Consider the following 23,723-nt stretch of genomic DNA (forward strand, 5'->3'; position numbering starts at 1 on the left):
TTTTACAAATTGGGAAGCTAAAGCTGAAAAAGGTTAAGTGACTTACTCTGGGTCATTTAGCTATTAAATATCCAAGGCTGTCTTTCCAAACCAAGTCTTCCTGACTCAAAGTCAAACGCCACCCACCCACCACACCCATATTGCATCTCAGGTTCCCTGAGTGAAATTCATTATTCCTTCCACATTCTAAGCTTCTTGAACGTGAGAACAAAGTTAGCTTAGCAGAGTATGTATAGTTCCTAGGATAGCGCGTAGGATAGACCCTTGGACACGAGAGTGTCTAAAAGTTTCTGAATAATTAAATGAAATTCACAAAGAGGAATGAGAGGAGGGCTAGGGAAGGGGCGTCTGGATAAAAAACCTGTATGGAATTAGAGCTATATAGTTTAAGTGGATGACTAGGTATGTTAGTAGGTTTCTAATGTAGAAACATTACAGCTTCATGTACGTGACCAAAATGTGAGCCTAGAAGGGGGAGGGTAGAAATGAGTATGTGAGCTGGCTCTGTGTGTGTGTGTGTGTGTGTGTGTGTTGCATGCACACTGACATCTGAAACCTGAGGAGACGTGTCACAGCTTAAAATAGATGTTAACACATCAACCCCTCTGGCAATAGCAGTGGTGGTAGCAGAGGCAGCAGCAGCAGCAGCAGCAGCCGTGGCAGCAGCAGAGGGGGCGGCAGCAGCCGCAGGAGGTGGAGGAGGAGGAGAGAGAGACATGGCTGTCTGGTTGGCTTTGCCTGCGCCCGTCCCTGAGAGCTAAGACTTCCAGCCTGGAAAGAGGTAATTGAGATTGGGTGCATTTACCGCTCTTCTGGATACTGGGGCTTGGAATGGGGGCAAACAGCTTGGGGGCCGTGGGAGAAAGGGGAAGGGGGCATACAGGAAAAGAGCACAGAGGATGTTTTGTTCCTTTCCCTCACTCTCCTCCCTCCTCCCGCGTCTGCACTGGCAGGGGTTGTGGGTCTGCCATGAACCTGTTACAACAGCAGCAGCCCAGGGAGGGGGAAGGGGTGAAGGAGGGGGAATGGGTGAAGGAGGGAAAGAGACTGACTAAGAAACAGAGACACCCAGAGTCCAACAGACAGACAGACAGGCAGACAGGCAGACAGGCAGGCAGGCAGGCAGACAGGCAGGCAGACACAGACAGAGACAGATAGAGAAGAGACAGAGAGGGGAGGGAGGGTGGACAGAGACAGCGACAGAGACAGAGAGTAGAAGACAAGGAACCCCTCAGCCTGGCTTTATCCAGAGGTGAGAAATGAAGAGTGTGTCCAGGGATGGGGCTATGTGTCCAGGGGAGTCATACGATACTCCTTTCTTGTCCTGCCTCCCCATTTCCTTCCCACAGCCACAAACTCACCTTCCATCCATAGCTAAGGGAGAAGGATGCATGGGGAGTGAGGTAGGGGGCCTTCAGGCCTCAGAAGTGGGAACAGAGAACCATTGTCCTGGTTGCTGGGCTTCATTTCCCAGCCCTTCTAACTCAGTTGGTGGGAAAACAGCTGTCTATCCCTAAAGAGCCTAAATTTCAATATCCCTTCTTTACCCCTTCCTTTCCTAATCCCTCCACTTCATGGTATTGTGGAAAGAGCTCTGTTTTGGAAGTCTGAGAAAGGACCTGAGTTTTTAATCCCAAGCTCTGACACTACTTATGTGACCTTGGACAAGTTACTTAAGCTCAATGGGCCTCAGTTTTTTCTTCTGTAAAATGAGAGGTTTAAACTCAATGGTTTCTATGAACCTTTCTAATTAGACATTATCAGTTCCTATGAATGACAAGTATGAATAAAGAAGAAATCTGCTTCTCTGATCTAATGGGTAGAGGGGTGCAGGGGGCTGGAGAAGGGATCTTTCAGCTCTAGGCTACCCAGGGTGCTTGGGAGAGTGTTTCAGACTATATGACATGACACCCGAGAAAGTAAGGCCTTCCCTTCCTGTTCTGAAAAACCAGCCTGTTGCTGAGTTCTGGGCTCTTGCTCCTTCCTGGTCATAGGAAGGGAAGGAAGGTCCATGCTGGGAAAAGAGGATGCTCAGGGGATTTGTTAGCTCTGCCTTTCCAGCAATCAATAAGCATATATTAAGTGCCCACTATGCATCAGGCACTGTCATAGGAGCTGGGATCAGAAACAGAAATGAAACAGTGCCTGCTCTCAAGGAGTTCACAGTCTATCAGGAAAAAGAGCTTTGCACAGCTTGGGAAGATCAAGAAAGGCTTCATGTTGAGGGCAGCACCAATCCAAATCTTGAAGGAAGTAAGGAATTCTCAGAGGTAGAGTTAAGGAGGGGAAGACTGCCAATGGGAAGGCATCACCTGCAGGGGTAGGAAACATGTGTCCTCGAGGTTCATAAATCCAAACTTCACGGAACAAACCCCCTTAATAAAAGGATTTGTTCTGTAAAACTTGGATTCAGTCAAAGGCTGCACCCAAGGACCTAGAAGGTCACATGGGGCCTCTAGGCCTCAGGTTCCACCCCCCCTTCCCCCCCACCTAGGGTCTAGTGGCCAAGCCTCTAATTGACATTGGTCTGCCAACTCCTTTCTCCAGCCCTCAGTTTAATCCCTCTTCCCCTAAAGGCAAAAAGCCCAACACTGTACCTTGAGACCAAGGGTGGCTCCTGCCAACTCACCAAATCACAAATCTCAGAGGCAGAAGTCAATCCTACTCAAGGCACTTTAGCCTTCTCCTGATGTGAGCTTCTAGAGAACAGTGCCTTTCTTTTCCTCTCTTTAAATGTCCAATGCTTAGCACAATGTCTAGTATATAGTAAGCATTTAACAAATTCTTGTTGACTGACTTCCTGAGAAGAGGCCTGGGTTTGGATCCCTGTTCTCCCACTTTTTAGCCACGCAGCTCTACCAGACATTGCCCACTGTCCTAGCACAAAGAGGCATTCTGAGCTATTGAGGTCTAAAAATCATAGCCAATGTTTATAGGACATTAGAGTGAATAGAGAGGGTCATAGTAGAGTAGTGGACAGAGAGCTGGCCTTGAAGCCAAGAAGACCTGGGTTGAAGTCCTGCCTGGAACATATTGACTTCATGACCCTGAGCTAGTCATTAAGGGAAGGGGCCAATCTGAATTGCTAAAGGGAGTTTCTTCATGCAAGAGTTCCCTATATGAATGAAATCATAGGTCCAGTCCCTATTCTATGTATGGTGTTTCACATTCATCATCTCATTTGATTCTCATAACAGCCCTGTGAGGTAGGTACTCCAAATTATTATCCCCATTTTACAGATGAGGAAACTGAGGCTAGAGGCAGCTAAGTGGTACAATGGTGAGAGTGCTGGGCCTAAGTCAGGAAGACCTGGGTTCAAATCAAGCCAAAGATACTTGCTGGCTGTGGCAGTCACTTAACCTCTGTCTGCCTCAGTTTCCTCAGCTGTAAAGTGAGGATAATAATAGCACCTATCTCAAAGGGTAATTGTGAGGAACAAATGAGACAATTAACACTTAATAAATGCTTGTTCCCTTCCTTTTCCCCTTCCCTTCCTTTCAGAGAGAGAGATTGAGTCATCTGTGGCCACACAGGCTTGCAGCAGAGCTGGAATCTCTTAAAACATTGCAAAATACAGTCATCATTATTATTATTACACATTCTCCCTCTCCCTGCACTGTGCCTTGACCCAAAGGTTCCCATCAGATTTAGGATTTCTTCTGATATTTTTTCTCCCCTAAGCTGTGCTTTGGTAAGAGCATTTGGTTACCTAAATGATGAATGATGCCAGGCTGGCACAGTCTAATCATCAGCCTCTCCCACTCATTAATTCATTCTACAAATCTTTACTGAGCTCTTTGCTGTTCCCCAGATGGCTGTAGCACCTACATTCAGAGGGCCCCTAACTCTTCACCACTCCCAAAGTCCCCATCATGGCATTCTCTGTCAGAACCACAAAGGGCAAAAAAAGGGTTAAGGCAGCCCATCCCCCCAGGCAAAGACCTTGCAGGTCTGGCATATCCCATAACCCCAGCTGCTGTGCTCTTCCTGCTGTTCATCTCTGGATGTGTCCCACGCCCTCCCCTTCATCCCCAACCCCCAACCCCTACCACACACACATACACACACACACACACACACACAAACACACACACACACACACACACACACACCCTAAGTTCCCTGACTGCAGTCTGCCAGACAGAACCCGTTGCTCACAAACTGGCAAGAGGCCCAGCACTGGGCACCTGCCACCAGGGCCCTATGGGGGTGTGTGTGTTTCTCTGTGAGTGATTGGGGTGGGAGGGGATCGGGAATCCGGCAGCCCAGCTGGGCAGTGCCGTCTCCCGTAAACAAGGACATGTGACTCTCCCCATCTCCCTGCCGGGCAGAGACAATGAAATGAGCCGGAGAAGGTTTTGTCGATTAAGGAAGAGGGAAAGGAAGGGAAAGCAGGTCCCTGTGATAAGGACAAGGGCCACTTTCCCCATCTCTGTCTTGAATAGGTCGTCTCCAGAGCGCAACACAGGTGGCAGGGAGAGAGAGAAGCTGCTTCAGCCTTGCTCAGGTGTATGTCCCAGCCCCAGCATCCTTCAGCAGCAGGAGCAGCAGCTAACCTGCCCACGGAGGAGGTGCTGCCACCACTCCCTGGGATGTGTCCTGGCAACTGGCTCTGGGCTTCTATGACGTTCATGGCCCGGTTTTCCCGGGGTGGCTCCCGGTCACCTGCTCGGGCTGGGGGACACCTGGAGGACACAGCCCCCGTTCAACATCCCCTCCTCAGTGTCTTTGAACTGGAAAGGCTCCTCTTCACCGGCAAGACTGCCTGTAACCATGCAGATGAGGTCTGGCCAGGCCTCTACCTTGGAGACCAGTACGTACCTAGAAAGCTCACACCAGTGGGCAATATGTCTATGTGTGTGTCTGTCTCAGGGAAGGAGGAAAGAGGTGCTGGGGTTGTGCTGATGACTCTCGGTTTTGAATGGGTCGTGAAGGGCAGGGGCCAAGTTGGCTGTGCATCTCTGGGCCTCAGTTTCCCCATTTGTAAAATAAGGAGGTTGGATGAGATGATTTCTAAGGTCCTCTCCAGTCCCAGATTCTAAGATTTTATAATCCTGGATGGGGAAAGGGAAGGGAATGAGATTGCCCTTGATGCACATACCCCACTTGCCTGGGGTTCAGGTTAAGTGATGTCTTCCTTGACCTTTTCCTAGGCTCCAAAAGGCTGGTACAATGATTTGGGCCCTTAGGGTGGGGTAGCAGAGCCAAGGCTAGGTAGGAATAGACAAAGGTATGGTACACAGGTGAGTACAGTGCGGGGGGGGGGGGGGGGGGGGGACACGACACTTTAAGAATAATGCCTTTTTTAAATGCCCATTTTTTAACACCAGAAAATCCTACTCCTAACTATTTTGTGAAAAGTCAAGTCTATAGGTTTATGGATTTAAGCTGAAGGCCCAAACATTCTAGTGAATAATAAAGCAATTTTCAAACTTTACACCTTGCCTAAGGCATAAAAATGTCTTGGCACCAGGAGATACAGATGTAGAGGAGAAGGCAAGGAGGTACAGGGATGTTCTCCTTGGGAGACATGTGAACAGAAGTAGAATGTTAAACTAGTACTCACCAGTCCTAAGTTCCAATCCTAGCCCTCATACCTGTGTGGCCTATTCTGTGAAATGAGAAGGTCCCTTCAAGCTATAAATATATAAGCCCAATCTATAAATTGGATAGAGCCAGAGCAAGCAAGTAATGAGAGGAATGGCAAAAACAGAATATTTGTGCCGAAATGGAGATTTAGTTGCATTGGCCAGGGAGGACAGAGATGTATGTAGGACTGAACCTGAGAATAAAGGATAAGGGCCAGAGGAAACCAAATGGGACTGAATTCAGAGTCAGGGGGAGATAGAGGCATAACCAGAGATTGGAATTTGGGGACTTTAGAGGGAAAATCTGAGAGTGGTTGGGATGGACAAGGAGAAAGAGGTCAAATGAGGGAAGCTCTGTCATATAATAGAGTAGTAACCTAGGAATCTGAGGCCCTAGTCCCAGTTCTACAACTAACCACCTGTGTGGCTTCATAGATCAGACATGCAGAGCTAGACCTTAGAGATCATTTAATCCAATACCCTTACAGTAATTAAAATCAAAGTTATTGAGGCCAAGAAAAGTTAAATGACTGGACCAAGGTCAAATGATATTAAGTTCCCTATTATCATATATCATATACCATATATATATATATTATCATAGATTTATGATAAATCTATGACCCTATGAAGTTTATGGAGTGAGAGCAAGTACAATAGTAAGAGGATTTAAACTCAGCTCCTCTAACTCCAAATCCAACATTCTTTCCCCCACAGCACCCTGACTTCTCTGGGCCTCAATTTCCTTATCTGTAAAATAAGGGGTTTTATTAGATGATTTCTAAGGCCACTTTCCAGCTCTAATTAGGCTTGAGTAATGAACTGGAATTAGGGATAGAATAATAATCTGGGGGGGAGGGGGTAATTATTCCTCCTTCTTCCTCTCTCTAACTTCACTTCCCTGCAGGGACATAGCTGCCAACAGACGGGAGCTGAGCCGGCTGGGCATCACCCACGTGCTCAATGCCTCCCACAGTAAGTGGCGGGGAACACCTGAGGCCTATGAAGGGCTGGGTATCCGATACTTGGGTGTGGAGGCCCATGATTCACCTGCCTTTGACATGAGCATCCACTTCCAGCCAGCTGCTGATTTCATCCACCGAGCACTGAGCAGGCCAGGAGGTAGGACAGGAAGCTGGGGAGAGGTTTATCCATACTCTTCCTTCCTATTCACCTACTGCTCCCCAATCAACATTCATTTGTCCTTGCAGGGAAGATCCTGGTGCATTGTGCAGTAGGTGTGAGCCGCTCAGCCACCCTGGTACTGGCCTACCTCATGCTCTACCACCAGCTCACCCTTGTGGAAGCCATTAAGACCGTCAAGGACCATCGAGGCATCATCCCCAACAGGGGTTTTCTGAGACAGCTCCTGGCCCTGGACCGCAGGCTGCGGCAGAGCCGGGAGGCATGAGGTGGTTAGGAAGGGGCCTGGTGAGTGGGTCCCCAGCTCCCAACTAGAGAGCTAGGGACCAGGAAGCAGAAAGCAGGAGGCCCAGATAAACCATCCTCCCCTCCAAGAGGGAGAGTGCTCATGCTGAACCCTAACTGGTTGTCTCCATTGGTTTAGATGGGGGCAATGATGGTGATGGAGGTTTGTAATGAGTGGGCTTATGAAAGGGCTGACTCCATCAGAGGCAAACCAGGTAAAGAAGAGAGAAAACAAAGGCAAATAGACCCAGAGGAGTCAGAATTCCCTGAATTCCAACTCAGAATCTGCCTGTGGCTCAAAAGGGAAGTGGACAAGTCCCTTCTCCTCTCTGCCCAAGGTCCCCTCTCCTCTGTCTTATTTTAAAATGGGAGGATTGTCCTTGGACCACTTCCACACAAAGATGTAGGGAGGATGAGTAAGATGGTATAATAAAAAGTGTGGGGAATTCAGTTGAGACGTGAAGGAAACCTACACGGGCTTATGCGTAGGTAATGTAGTTGTGTTACATTTGATACAGCTGTAAAATGGCAGTCATGCATGACTGGGAGTCTTGAGAAAGACACACTCCCACTAGACAAGTGGATGTAACAGGAAGAATAAAGACGATGAACAAAAAAAATAGTCTCATTAAATTATTATCCCTCCAGGAGGCATAAAGGGTCCTGAACCTCTCTCCTGAGGAAACTAAATGGTCATCACCCAGGACAAAACCATCTTCTGCTTTGGGCTAAGACACTAAGCCAACCATATTCACTCCAGGACAAAAAACATTTAAATTGCACGTGATTTTAGATGGGAAAGGAAGTCAGGGAAAATCTGATTTGTAGCCATTTGGTGGCCAAAGGAGGTAACAAAAAGGATTTAGGTTCACGAGTGAAGGCCAGAACCAGCCTGAAGCAAAATTGTAAAGAAGGCAAAGATGTTTTTTTCCCCAACTTTCCATCTCCCCAAGTGTCTAGCACTCTCATGCTTCTCTGACCCCTTCCAACAACTGAGGTAGAATTACCTAGTAGAAAGAAACTACTTGGCTTAGTAGGTAGAGCAATGAATCTTCATTTGAGTCCCCCTTCCTACATTTGCTAACTGTATGACCCTGGGCAAGTCATCTAATCTCCATGAAATTCAGTTTCCTCATCTCTAAAATGGGGATAACAATGATTGTGAGGATCAAATGAGATGCTACTGCAAACCTTAAGGCAACCTTTGGGCAACCCGGATATTTGCTCCAACTCTCCCACTATCCATCATATGACTGGTTTCATTATTTGCCCCTCTGGACCTTAGTTCTTTCATCTGTAAAATGAGACAGTTGGACTAAAAGATAACTGAAATTTACCTAGTTCTTTGAAGTTTGCAACAGACTATATAGTATGATAGGGTAGCCTCCAAAAAACTAATAGCATCTTGGACTCTGGAGAGGTGCAGTGTCTAGGACTAGAAAGGTAATATCACCACCATACTCTACGCAGCTTAGAGCATGCTGGGAGTACTGTGTTCAATTCTGGAGGCCACATTTTAGGAAGTATATTGACAAGCAAAAAAACATTCAGGGGAAAGCAACAAAGATAGTTAAAGTGTTCAAGATCACAATATAAAATGATCAGTTGAAAATAATGAGGGTACTTAGCCAAAAGAAGAGAAGGGAATGATAGCTAGATGTCTTCACATCTTTGAAGGACTGTCATGTGGAAGAAGGATTAGATTGGCTCTGCTTGGTTCCATAGGATCGATGCTTGCAAAATTATAAAGAAGTCAATTTCATCTCAATGTAAAGGAAAACTTCTTCACAATTAAAGCCACACAAAAGTGGGATGGTATGCCTTGTTATGTTGTCATAGAAAGGACACTAAATTTGGAGACAGAACCTTGGATCAAGTACTGATCCTCCCACAAGTTCAACATTGAACAAGTCTCTGCAAAATGAAGGGATTGAACTGAATATTCTCCAAGAGGGCTTCTAATTCCAAATGTGCAGCTCTCATTGGTGGTCATCCAAGTGAGGTTAGATGACCACTTGACAGATTTGTTGCAGAGGAGCCAGAAGGCAGGGCCATCTGAGTTTGGAGGACAGCACACTCACTTCTTTCATCAATTCCTGGGCCTCACAGTTCTCCACTGGTCCAGACCAAAGGGGCATGGGGAGAAGGGAGAGAGGAAGATGGGCCTGTGCAGGGGTTGCAAGATATTGGAGTACAGAAATGGGGAGACAAGATTTCCCCTTTTCAAGTGTTGTCCCTGAGTGGCAGAAGGACATGTAGGTACCCCCAGGAACCTCATTCTGACCAAGCAATGCATGGTCTTTGAAGGCCTCCTTCCTCCCAGAATTCCCTAGGCAGCCTGTCTCCCCAAGCAAAATCCCTTGTTTAAAGAAGTAATGTGCCCTCCTATCCCCAGAGAACTTTGGCTCCCTATGGGCAGGAACTGATTCACTTTTGTCCTTGTATCCCTGTCCCTTAGCAGGCACTTAAAAAATGCTTGTTGATTGATTGAATGAATGAATGAATGAATGGGTGTATCCACAATCACACCCCCTCCCAGGAGCAGCCTAGCCTCTATTCCCAGAGGGTCAGAACCTTAAAGTGCCTCCTGTCCTTAGACAGCTCCTAATCTAGTGAGGTACCTCACTCTCCACTAGCAACCAAGACATTGTCTCCAGAAGGTTCTAGGACCCTGAAATCCTCTTCTCCCACCCCACCCCATACTCTACATCATATTCCCTCCCCAGAATATTCTCTCTTCATTTCCTACCACAAACCAGCCCAGTATCACCTAGTTATGCCCTTTTGGGGAGGGGAATTATGTCCAGGTACAAGACAGATCATGCAGCAAGATCTTGTTCACTCTGAGATTCTGTAATAACCATACATTTTCTCATGTGCCACCCAAGGACACTGTGGGATGATCTTGAAGGTCCTTTCCAATTCCCAATCCTGTGGTATCATGACCCTGAATCTCACACACAACTGGAGTTAGCTGCCCAACTCACCTTAGGCATTAACTAACCCTTCTGGGGAGGTAACAGTTCCTGCTCCTACTAACCTGCCAGACACCAACCCTGAACAAGTCATTTAATCTTTCTTGTTCAGTCACGTCCAACTCTTTGTAACTCCGTGGACCATATTGTCCACAGAGTTTTCTTGGCAAAGATACTGGAGTAGTTTTCCATTTCCTTCTCCAGTGGATTAAGGCAAACAGAGGTTAAGTGACTTGCCCAGGGTCACATAGCTAGTAAGTGTCAGAGACTGTATTTGAACTCAAATATTCTTGACTCCAGACCCATTGCTCTATCCACTGAACCATCTACCTGCCTTTAATCTTTCTTAGCGTCAGTTTCCTCGTCTGTAAAATAGGAATACCAATAGTATCTAATTCACGGGGTTGTTATGAAGCTCAAATGACATAATGCACATAAAGGACTCTGCAAACTTTAAAGCGCTCTATAAGTGCTAGCTGTTTTTTTTAAATTATTTTCATTCTCCCTCTGAAATCGTTTTTTTTACAACCCTGCCTGGGCTGTCCTCCAGATGCGGTCGCATGATGGCAGCAGAGGGCAAGAAACACTGTTCCTAGCACGCACAAAAGCTGGGGAAGCATCTGCTCGTTAGGTCTCCAACCCTCAGCCGGACTCAGTCCATGCTCCGCCCCGCAACCTTTCAGTGGCTCTGAACTGAGCCAGACGTCCCGCCCACTCCGAAGATCGGTTCTCAACCATTCCATCCAGAAGCTCCTTCTTACTCTCTGAGGTCTGGCAAATCTCACATGCACCCCTTGGGAACAGGAGCCCCTCCACCCAGAAGAGATCAAGATCCCCAAGGTAGAAGTGGGTCCGCTGGGACTTCCTCTTAGGCCAGGCAAGTCCCGGCAGAGTCACGATTGAGCAGCCCTCGGGTCGACAGTTCTCTTGGGACAGCCACTGCCCCTCCACCCCAGGCCCAAAAAGCAAGTAGTGATCATTAATTCCATTTAATTCAATAAACAATTGGTGGGTGGAGTGCCGCCCGAAGTCTAGAAGACTGATCTTCCTGAGTTCAAATCCTTACTTCCTAGCTGTGTGATCCTGGGCAAGTCACTTAACCCTGTTTGCCTCATCTGTAAAATAAACTAGAGAAGGAAATGGTAAATCACTCTTACATCTTTGCCAAGAAAACCCCAAATGGGTTCATGAAGAGTTGGAGACGACTGAACAACAATAAACATTTATTGACCTCAGTGTTGGGAAAATTTAGAGAATACACACTCCCCTTATGGAGGTCAGTCAAGTATGAGTAATAGCTGACATTTAGACCTTTAAAAAATGAGCTTTTAAAATTTATTTTTTCATTTCTTTTTTAGACGGGAAAGGAAAATGACAAATGTTGGTGGGGTTGTGGGGAAAATGAGACATTAATGCACATTGGTGGAGTTGTGAACTGATTCAACCATTCTGTAGAACACTTTTGAACTATGCCAAACTGTGTATATCCTTTGACTTAGTAATACCATTACTAGATATGTATCTCAAAAGAGATTTAAAAAAAAAAGGAAAAAGACCCGTATGTACAAAAATATTTATAGCAGCTCTTCTGGTGGCAAAGAATTGGAAATTGTGGCTGAACAAGTTGTTGTATGTGATTATGATGGAATGCTATTATGCTATGAGAAATAATGAGCTTACATGAGCTGATGCAAAGTGAAATGTACTGTGTACAAAGTAACAGCAATAATGATCAATTATGAATTACTTAGCTATTCTCAGCAATACAATGATCCAAGACAACTCTGAAGGACTTAAAATGAAAAAATGCTAACCATTCCCAAAGAAGGAACTGATGGTGTCTGAATACATAATGAAACATACTTTTTTTTTCTTTCTTTATTTTTCTTGAAGTTTTTTTTTTTGTGGGGGGCGTCTATGTTTTCTTTCACAACATGACTAATATGGAAATGTTTTGCATGACTACACATGTATAACATATCAAATTGCTTGCCTTCTCAATGAGGAGGGGAGGGGAAGAGAAAGGGAGAGAATTTGGAACTCAAAGTTTTAAAAATGAGTGTTAAAAATTGTTTCTACATGTAACTGGAGAAAAATAAAATAATAAATTCAAAACTTTTTTCATTTTAATTAACAAGCAGCTCTAGGCTTAGTGCATACGCAGCTGGACTTGAAGTCAAGAAGACCTGAGTTCAAATCATACCTTTGACTCTTATTAGGTATGTGACCCTGGCAAGTCACTTAACCTCTCTGTACCTCGGTTTCCTCATCTGTAAAATGAGGATAAATAATAGTACCTACCAGAGTTGTTGTAAGGATCAAAAGAAATAACATGTAAGCCTTAAAAGATTATATATTTTTATCTATTGTTTATATTTTTATTAATCAGGCAACTTGTAAGCAGTGGATAAAGCATTGAGCCTGGATTCAGGAAGACCTGAGTTCAAATATGACCTCAACCACAAGCTGCATGACCCTGGGCAAATCACTTAATCTCTACTTGCCTCAGTTTCCTCAACTGTAAAATGGAGATAATAATAGCACCTACCTCACAAGGTTATTGTAAGGATCAAATGAGATATTTATAAAAAGTACTCATCACAGTACCTGACACATAGTAGGCACTATATAAATGTGTATCCCCTTCTTTTATTTCTTCTTCCTCCCATCTTCCCCACCATCACCCCCCATTAAAAAAAAAGGAAAAGCAAAATCCTTGTAACAAATATGCATAGTCAAGCAAAACCAGTTCCTGCCTTGGCTGTGTCCAAAAATTATAGTGAGCTTTCCATACTTCTTCTCATTTCATCCTAAGGATAACACTTTGAGCAGGTAGAAGCATTCTTATCCCTATTTTACAGATAAGAAAACTGAGGCTCAAAGGGGTTAAAGTGACTTGTGCTTTTGTGCTATGCCACTCCACATGGCAGGATCAGAAATCTCTTGACTCATGTCCTGAATGCTTTCTGGAGATGTAGGACCTGGATTCAAATCACACTTTTGGTTAGCAAATTATTTCCCTGGGTCTCAGTTTCTATCATTGTAAAAGAGGATGTTGAACGAACTGGCCTCTGAAGTACCTTCCAGCTCTAAGGCTTTGAATCAACTTCCCTCATTTCTTCAAGAAATATTGACAAAGCTATCTACTATACAAGAAACATGCTAGGCACTGGAGGAGAGACATTTTGATTACAGTCCCTGGCCTCTGTTCAATTCCAATTCAACAAACATATATTAAAGTCTACTATGCAGGAACTGCTGTGTTAGGCACTAGGGAAGCAAGGATGCACATGACCTTGCCCCCAAAGAGCTTACAATCTAATACAGAGAAGAGATACACAAAAAGCTCTGATGAAAGGGAGAATGTGATCAATGCAAAGGTGAGGTCTAAGCAGTTTGTGAGAAATCAGAGAGGAATCCACTTGATGACTTTCAAGGTGGATGGATGTAATAAATAGTACTTAGAAAGAAGGAAGGTACTTCAAGAGACTGAGATGGGGGTGGGGTGGGAAGAGTACATTCCAGCCTGGTTGGGAGGATGTTGTGAGCCAAGGCATAGAGGGTGGGATGAGGGAGGAGGAAGAAAAGTAATCCAGTTTGGCTGGAACAAAGAGTGCTCAAAGGAGAGTAGTATGAGATAAGACTGATAAGTGAGATAAAACAGATAAAGCTGTTGGAGCAAACTGATGTTGGCAAGACAGAGACAGAGATGATGATGATGATGATGATGATGATGATGACAGAGAGAGAGAGAGAGAAAGAGAGAGAGAGAAAGGATCTATGATTTCACTGCATCTGAGAGGTTAACTTGCCAAGATCACATAGCCAGAGAAAGAACTGGAATCCAAGCCTTTCAGGCTGGTTCACTATCTGACCCAGTACATCCCTACACCATATTATATACCTCTCTCTCTCTCTCTCTCTCTCTCTGTCTCTCTCCAATGAAGACATTATTGTTATTGTCGTTGAATATTGTAATTGAAGATTATTGTTACCTATCATATATGTATACATATATACATATTTCCTAATGAATCTCTTGTATATTATAGGTACTAAGTAAATATTTATTGAATTAATTTGGATTTGATTGGAATGTAAATATCAGACAGTGGTTGAATTATCACTGAGTTGTTGGGTTTTTTTAGTGACACCCTTAAAATATCATCCTTAGACCTCAGTGAAATTAGTCCTGGGCCTTTCCCCCAAACCCTGCCAGAGTCCAACCAGACATAGAATATCATTAACCATGGGCTGTGGGCAATGATCTCTTCCCTCTGGGAGAACGAACAGAACTTCCAATTCAACAAACTTTAAGCCTTATACTATGCACAAGGTACTGAATGTTATTCATTGAATACTAAGACAAAAATGAAAGGTTCCCTTCTCCTACACTAGAGATACAAAGTGGATAAAAAGCAATACAAAAGCATTTCAAGGAGAAAAGTGTGCTGGTGACTGGAGAGATGAGGAAAGGTCTTGTATAGGAGCAGGAACTCGAGCTCTGCTTTAAAAGAAGCTGTTGTTACTGTTGTCATCATCATCGTCATGGTAGTCCTTCTTCTCCTCCTCCTCCTTCTTCTTCTTCAATTTTTAGCTATTATCATTTTTTTTGTAAGAGTCAAGATTTGAACATAGGGTGTTCCACTAAAGCATTTTAACATGTTAAATAACATTTAACATGTTAAAATAAATTTATTTGAGGGGCAGCTAGGTGGCACAGTGGATGGAGCGCCGGCCCTGAAGTCAGGAGGACCTGAGTTCAAATACGGCCTCAGACCAAACACTTGACACTTACTAGCTGGGTGACCCTGGGCAAATCACTTAACCCCAATTGCCTAAAAAAAAAAATCTTATTTGGAAGGAGAAAGGAGGAAAATGAGACCCAGGACAACTTGAGGCTGTTGCTAGTAAGGCTATTGCCTATGGGAGGAGCAGCAAAGCTTAACTGTTTACCTGGAATATGGCTACGGTATTGGGGCAAAGGAAACTGCTAACTATTAACATGAAAAACTTCCTATTTTGTCTAATTATTCTTGCTAACTAGTTGCTAAGCTTAATTGTTTCTAGCCACTGATGTAGTACAAATGAATGAGAATGAATAAATGAATGGAAGAAGCAATTCTTCTTCAAAGAGCACCAATGATATCACAGGTATTGTCTAGACTTAAGTGAGGCAGAGTTGTGCAAAGTCATTAGCCTCATTTTCTTCCTGAGTCATCAAAGTTCAGGGGCAAGACAAAAGTCAGGACCACTGGACTGGCAATGGCCTGGGAGACAATGGATGACCCTGGCATCTTTGATGTCTGACCAAGCTCTATGTGTTCCACAACACCTGTTTCAGCCATCTTCGTGGCTATTGGAACAAATTATTCTCATCTGCCCATTCCACTAAGGGAAGTCTTTACATACTTGGGGTAGGCATCCCTCTAACTCACTGACTGGCTTTGAGGCCTGTTGGCTACCTTCAACTTGGTTTAGCCTGTCTGACACAGTTTTACCAGCGTGTGGCCACTGTGCATACTACAGCTTCTTGGAGCCACAGGTGAGAGTTGGACACCACAGTGGACACCAAACGTGAATGAGTAGCCCTGAAAAGGGCTCAACAAACCCTCACACCAGAGGTGATAGTCCTCTCTGAACACCCCTGCACCCTAAGAGAGCAGTTCCTAATACCTCTCCATAATACAAAGATTATTTCATATTTATCTTGTTTATAATTTTGAATCTATTTTGTGTATAATTATATATCTCAGATTTGAATCCTGGCTTTACATGCTGTCTCCCTCAAATAGAATGTAAGCTTCTTGAGGGCAGGCATTGTGTCACATTTGTCTTTGTATCTCCAGCACCTAAAATAGTTTCTGACACATAGTGGGCCTTTAATTCTTGCTGATTGATTGAGATAAGTGGTGTGTGTGTGTCTGTGTGTCTGTGTGTGTGTCTGTGTGTGTGTACCATATTGTTGTCTTAGGCACTAGGAGTGAAAAAAGAGACAGCAAAGAGAAGGCCTGAGTTCATCTCCAGGCTCTGACATATGACTCTGATCAGACTGGTGTAGTTATTATCACAAATGCTTTAAGTCCACTGAATTTCTCTGGATCTCATTTTACTCATTTATGAAATGTGGCTAATAATACTTGAATTACGCATGTCACAAATTTATTGTAAGGAAAGTTCTTTGTAAACTATAAAGGTCAGATCTGTATAATTAATATTATTATAAAAATTGAAAGGAGAGAACTCTTGCTCTCTAGGGATGGCGTATGTAAAGCGTGGGGAAGGGGGGACAAAAGGAGGGGGGTGGGGCAGGGAAGCATTGGTTTGCAACATGAAGCTCCTATCCTAGCCCTGGTCCTCATTGGGTGACCTTGGTTGGACAAAACACTTCCCCATCCTGTACCTCAATTTTCTCATCTAAAAAAAGGGCTGTTGGTGACCTCTAAGTCCCCTCCCACCTCAAAATCCTATAATCTTTTGTAACTTTACAGAACTTTAGTTCAACAAATACTCATCAAATACCCAACATTGGCAAGGCACTCCAAGCTGAAAATACAAAAATGGGTCAGAAAATAGATCCTACCCTCAGGGAGTTTACACTCTAATGGGGAGAAAATCACATGTACAGAAATAAATATGCAACAGGACAGAATGTAAGGAAATTCAGTCCATACAAAGTGGTTTAAGAAAATTTTGACAGATCCCTTACAGGTGGAATGGTCAAGAAAGATATCTTGGAAGTTATAGTTCCTGAGCTTGGGCCTTGAAAGAAGAGAAGGATTTCAAAAAGTGAAGATATGGAGAAAGTGTATTTCAAGTATAAGGGTTAACAACCCCTGAGAGGCAAGAGAATGCAAGAAGAGATTGGGAAATAGCTTGCGGTCCGATTTGACTGGAATGTAGAGCAGGGGAGTATGATAGAGTTTAAAAAAACAACAACCACAATGGAAAGGGAAGCTAGAACCAGATCATGAAGAATCTTAAATGTCAGTGTAAAGAGGGTGTATTTTATCCTGCAGGCAATCCTGATAGACAGGTGCTATATAGGTGGACAGAGGCAGCTTTAGATCCGGGAAGGTAGCTGCAAGTCCCCCATCTGACATGTAGTGTCTTAACCTTTCCCAGTCTAGACAATTCTCTAAGACTGGAAATTGAAGAGAACGTGCCAACCTGCCCTAGTAGAGAGTTTCCTCATGCAAGAGAAAAGGGAAAGAAGGCAATAAGCACTTTTTAAAAATTTATTTTTAATTTATGGAATAAAACAAGCATTTCCATAACATAGTACAATAAAAAAGGATTGCACATGAAACTGCAAATCTACTAAGCTTTACAAATATTATCTCATTTGATTCTCACAACAGCCCTGCAGAGTACTGTTATCATGCCCGTTTTATAGGAAACTGAGGCAAACAGAGGTCAAGCGGCTTGCCCAGGGTCATATAGCTGGTATCTGAGGTCCCATTTGAATTCAAGTTTTCCTGTCTCCAGGCCCAGTGCTTTAACCACTGAACCACTCAGCTGCCTTGTGAAACTCATGAGTACCAGTGACATCACAGGTACAGCCCATATCCACGTCCCTGTCCCTGTGGGCAGTAGGGGACCACTGATGTTCTCTAAACCAGAGAATGACATGGGATAATCTGTAAATTAGGATTAGGAAAATTCCTTATGCAGCAGTGCAAGTTTGCAATCAAGCTGAAGGATCTGAGGGATCCTTGAGCTGAGAGATCTTTCAGGGACAAAAGCAATCTCCAAAACTTGGTAACTTATTGAGTATGGAGGTAAGGGAGAGGGAAGAATCAAAGATGATTGCCAGCTTTCAAGTCTGGGTGACTGGTAAGATTATGATGCCAACAGCAAAAATAGAGACCTTAGAAAGAGGAACACATGGGGGCAGGGGGAGTGGCATGAGGATGATAAGTTCTGGTCTAGTTGAACTTGAGCCAACAGCACCAGCAGAATATCCAGGTAGACACATACAATCATGGGGGAGATGGGAGAGAGTGATAATAGATTTTTGGAATCATCTGCATAGAAGCAACAATTGAAACCAAGGGGGTGGTTAATATAAGAAAGGGAAAGAAGAAAGAGAAATAAAAATACAAACTACTATTATCATTATTATTATTGGCTACTTGTTCCCCATATATCTTTTGCCTTTGGGAATCAAATCATTGATTGAAAAACATTGTAAAAATGTATTTCTAACACCTCACCATTTAAAAAAATTTTTGGGTGGGGAATGAAGAGTGACCAGTTAGGAGAGCAATAGTCCAAGGCAAGAAGTAATCAAGGAGGGGGCAGCTAGATGGTGTAATGGATAGAGCACCAGCCCTGGAGTCAGGAGGATCTGAGTTTAAATCCAGCCTCAGATACTTGACACTTACTAGGTATGTGACCCTGGGTAAGTCACTTAACCCCATTGCCAAACAAACAAAAAAAAGAAGTAATCAAAGCCAGAGTGGATGGTGGCAGTGTCTTCCTTTTCCTGACCAGAACATAATAGAAAATAAGGCTAGTGTAAGTGCCTCTCTTGTCTCTGAGTAGTTGTTTCCCATGCTTGAAATGCACTTCCTTCTTATTGTAACCTGTTGAAATCCTTTCCTTCCTTCCATGTCCAGGCTTAGGTACCATATCTTCCAAGAAGTTAATGAGAAGTTACGTGACTTGCCCAGGGTCACACTCCAGTAGAAAATGTGATTCTAATATCCAACCAATTTTTTTTTTTAATTTGAGGAAATGAGAAGAAAGCATAGGGAATAGAATTCATTTTGTAGGCAGTTATGGTATATAAGAGAAAAACCAATGACTATGGAGTCAGAAAATTTAAATTTAAATCCTGGCTCTGTTTATTATTTGGGGCAAATTGTTTCAATTCTATTACTCTTAGTTTTCTCATCTGGAAAATGAAGGACTTAGACAAAATTAACATGAAGGCCCCTTCCAGATTTAAACCTCCATTTCTAGACCCAATCAACACAGCCTGTCTAAGGAACGAGAAGGGACAGGGCTAGAGGGGCCACAGCCTTTTATCTTTTTTTTTTTTGTCACGCTTCTTTAACCTGGTGGGGCATAAGTTATTTGGCAAATGAACTATTTCTTGCATTGGCCTTGGATTCTCCTGTGTTCCAGAGCAGGAAATGGAATCCTATAGAGGGATAAGCTGCATATTTCATCTTCCCAGTCAACCTCCCCAGTTCCGCCAAAGAAATTGTCATGATGTTTAGGGTCCACAAGTAAAGAAGGCAAGGATTTCTTTAGGGTTGTGGGATAGAGGGAGACAGTCATTTTTAAAGTTGTGTTGTTTTTGTAGAACAGTGGTTTTCAGGACCACTTAATACTCTTAAAAATTAGTGAAGACTCCAAAATGCTTTTTTTATGTTGTTAAATCTATAAATGTTTACTGTATTAAACATTAAAACTGATAAATGTTTAAAACATTTAACTATTCATTTAAAAACAATAACAAACCCATTATATATTAGCATAAATATTTTATGAAAAACAACTATCTTTTCCAAAAAAAAAAAATAATGAGAAGAGTGGCATTGTTTTACATACTTTTCCAAATCTGGCTTAATTAAAGATAACTGTATTCTTATATCTGCTTCTTCACTTAATCTGTTACAATATTTTGTTTTGGTTGAAATATATGAAGAAAATCTAGTCTCACACAGATATGTAGTTTGAAAAGGGAGAATTAATTATAATACTACTTAGTATTATTATAAAAATAGTTTTGACCTCCTGGTCCCTTTGTCTCAGGGACCTTCCTGGGGCCCACAGACTACCCTTTAACAGCTGCTGCTATAGACAATTTGTACTCTATGTATCTTCATTCAAATACTTCATGTTTTCCTAAATAAATGACTTATTTCCCCTCCTCTCCATAAAGCAAGAGCTACCCCACCTTTTAGCTCTAAGTTTTGTTACTTCTGTATCCCGGGCCAATCTTTTGAGGTTTCGGCAATCAAAATTTACGTTCCTTTGGACAGAGCACACCCCCCCCAAAACCCCAGATACCCTAGCTCTCCTGGATTGACGAACAATAGGTCCCAGGCCAAGCCCCACTTGGTCATTGTTTGGGCCCTGATTGGCACAGAGTGAATATAAACAGTAATTGTTTCTGTTTGGCCAGAAACCTGAGGGTTTTCCCCTCCCAGATTGATTTTTTTTTTTTTTTTGGCTATGTAAAAGAGGCCATTCTCTGCCTCATTTCTTACCTAGCCTTAATCACTGAATTAGCATTGCCTCAGTCAAACTGAGACCTTTTAAGGACCTTAGCTTAAAAAGGCCAAGGTCTCCCACTGCATCCAGGGTCATCTCCAGTTGTCCTGATCTATATCTGGCCACTGGACCCAGATGCCTCCAGAGGAGAAAGTGAGGCTGGGGACTTTGCACAGCCTCCCTCACTTAAATCCAATTCACCCGCATGTCATGGCATCACCTCCCAGATGTCATAGTCCTCTTCCACAACAGAGGACAAACAACAACAATCCCATTCCTGGAGTGTTCTCCCTCCTCATCTCTGCCTCCTGGCTTCCCTTTTAGCCCAGCTAAAATCCTACCTTCTGCAGGAAGTATTTCCTAATTTCTCTTCACTCTATTGCTCTTCTCTGTGTATAGCTTATTTGTACGTGGTTGTGTTTGCATCTTGTCTCCCCCATTAGATTGGGAGCTCCTTTCAGGCAGGGACTGTCTTTTGCCTTTCTGTGTATCCCTAGTGCTTATCAAAATATCTGTCACATAGTAAATGCTTAATAAATGTTTATTATTACCTGACCCTACCTACCCATAGTGAGATAATGTGGAGAAATAAAATGCCCCAAATAAATTGAAATGTCTAGGACAGATGTTAAACCAACTGAGGCCTTATCAGAACCTTCCACTTGGATTTACACTATTAAACTAAATCCTTTGTCCTCTACCTCATTTACCCCTTTCTGACCTGGGATCTTAGTAAGTGCCTTAGGAACAGAGAAGTCAAAAAGAAAGGACAGAGTCACCTGATTTTTCTAAGTCCAGGTTTCCACCACTCTTACTGCTTTACTTGCCATCTTTTCTCCTCTCTTTTTTCATTATTATAGTCTCACAAAATCGTAGAATTTTAGGGTTGGAAGGCACCTCAGGAGACTTCTAGTCACTGAACCCACATTCAAAAGGATTCCCACCAGCTAACATACCCAACAAGAAGTCAACCAGCCTTTGCTTGAAGGCCTCCAGTGAGGGAGGACCACAATACCTCCCAAGGTAGTCCATTCCATTTTTTGACAACTCTTATTGTTAAGCAATTTTTCCGGGCATCAAGCATGAATTTCTCTCTTCTCACCATTGTTCCCAGTAATGCCCTCTTAGGACAACTAATACCTCTTCCACACAACAGCCCCTCAAGCATTTAAAGATATTTATCAAGTCTCTGCTAAGTCCTCTCTTCTCTAGGCTAAACTTTCCCCATTCTTTAAATCGATCCTCAAAACATGAAAGTAAGGCCTTCATCATCCTACTCATTTCCTCTGTATGTGTAGCAGCTCATGTCTTTCTTTTTCTTTTTATATTTATTTTTCTTTAAAAATTCAGAATAGATCAAAAGAACAATTATCTAGGAAGTAGGTACCCAAAGCAAAGGCCGGAAGGTGGAGAAAACAGAAAGCGCCTCATTAACCACCTTGTTTCAAAAGGAATAGTTCTCGATTTCTTTTTTTGAGACAATGGGGTTAAGTGACTTCTTCAGGGTCATACAGCTAGTAAATGTATAAGGTTGGATTTGAACTCTGGTCCTCCTAACTCCAGGGCAAGTGCTCTATCTACTGCATCAACTAGCTGCCTCACAAAAGGAATAGTTCTAGATAAAAAAAAAGTAGACCTATCTCTTTCAATCTTGTTTCTCCCTTCTCTGACAATGCAGCTGACCCTGCATTAGCTATGGATAAGGAGTACCATGATGCCATGAATTGAACATAGTGGCCCAGATGTTGTCTGATGAGACAAAAGTCCAGGAGGGCTATCACCTCCTTATTCCTGGAAGCTATGCTTTGCTCAATGCAATCTAAAATGACATCATCAGTGAGCAGAACCAAGAGAATGTTTTGTACAATACTGTACCGTGATCAAATGTGAATGACTTAGCTCTTCTCAGTAATACAATGATCCAATTCCAAAGGACTCAGGATGAAATAAGCTCTCCACCTCCAGAAAAAGAAATTATGGAGTCGGAATGCATATCAAAGCATACTTTTTTTCACTTTTTTTTTTGTGTTTTTTTCCCCTTTTGGTCTGTTTCTTCTTTTACATGACTAATATGGAAATATGTTTTACATGATTGCACATATATAACCTATATCGAATTGCTTACTGTTTTAGGGAGGGGGGAGGTGATAGGGAAGGAGAAAACTTGGACCTCAAATTTTTTAAATGAATGTTAAAAATTGTCTTTAAATCTAATTGGGGAAAAATAAAATATTATTTAAAAAATAAAATCACATCATCTTTTGGAGCTGCCACATTACATTGCTAACCCACACTGAGCTTGCAATCAAAAACTCAGATCTCAGACTTTTGTCCAATAAACAGCTATCTAATCATTCCTTCCCAATCCTGTACTTGAGGAAATAATTTTTGAACCTATGCATAAGAATTTATGAATCAAAAATCAATTAACAAACATTTATTCAATGTCTATTATGTGCAACACACTATGCTGGGCTCTGGGGAAACAAAAATAAAAATGAAATAATTCCTGGCCTCAGGGAGCCTACATTCTATTGGGACATTGTGCCCCAATAGTACATGCATACATGTATATGTGTATACATGGATATGAAAATATCCAAAACTTATACAAAGTCAATACAAAGTCATTTCAGGGGGAGATACCAGTTCCTGGGGAGTCAGTAAAGTCCTTATGTAGGAGGTAGTGCTTAAACATGAGCTTTGAAGGAAGCATGGACCTTAAGAGTGTGGATTGAGGAGTGCATTCCAAGCATGGAGGAGAACCAGGCAGAAGCATGGTCACTCAAGAGGGAGGGTTGTGTGTGAGGAACAGCAAAAAGGCCAGTTTGTCTGGACTGGAGAATTTGTAGAAACTAGTATTATGTAATAAAGCCAGAAAAGTAGGCTGGAGCCATGTTATGACAGGTTTTAAATGCCAATCAAGGGAGTTTGTACTTGATCCCTAAGGTAAAAGGAAGTTATTGGAGCTTATTGATAAGGGAAATAATATGATCGGACATGAGCTTGAGAAATTTTATACTTTTAAAAGTATTTTATAAAAACTCCCAGTACATGCAACTGTCAGGTGTTCTTTTTTCCCAGGGTGAATTTTAAGATCCTTAGGGACTAGTGTAAAGAGCACTAGAGCAAGAGGTGCTGTGTAGTAAGAGGACCAAAGCCGAAATTCTTGTTCTGCTACTATCATTGTAACCTTGAGAAAGTCGTTCCCTTCCATGGGCTCAGTTTCCTCATCTGAAGATGACAAGATTGGATGAAACTATCTCTAAGGTTCCCTGCTAGCTCTAAATCCTATATTCCAATGGCCTCATCATATCAATGTGCCTTAGACTAAGTAGGCACTTGATGAATACTTGAAGTCATAGAATGTTAGAGACAGAAAGGCTCTTAGTAACCGGTTGTTAATGATGCTGATGATGGAGAATAAAGCAGGAAGAGTACACATAGTTGTTAAACAGAAGGAAGGAAGGAAGGAAGGAAGGAAGGAAGGAAGGAAGGAAGGAA

General features: G+C 42.8%; 1 protein-coding gene across 1 annotated transcript; it reads left to right on the forward strand.

The window, feature by feature from the left end:
• The first annotated feature begins 568 nt into the window (after positions 1–568).
• DUSP26 (dual specificity phosphatase 26) lies at positions 569–7,630 on the forward strand. Its single transcript, XM_027865430.1, has 4 exons — positions 569–781; positions 4,447–4,814; positions 6,497–6,711; positions 6,801–7,630. Exons 2-4 carry the CDS (start codon positions 4,513–4,515, stop codon positions 6,998–7,000), a joined length of 717 nt encoding a protein of 238 aa, XP_027721231.1. The 5' UTR covers positions 569–781; positions 4,447–4,512; the 3' UTR covers positions 7,001–7,630.
• The last annotated feature ends 16,093 nt before the right edge of the window (positions 7,631–23,723 follow it).

The sequence above is a fragment of the Vombatus ursinus genome, unplaced genomic scaffold (genome assembly GCF_900497805.2).
Source record: "Vombatus ursinus unplaced genomic scaffold, bare-nosed wombat genome assembly UNPS02014778.1, whole genome shotgun sequence".
NCBI lineage: Eukaryota > Metazoa > Chordata > Mammalia > Diprotodontia > Vombatidae > Vombatus > Vombatus ursinus.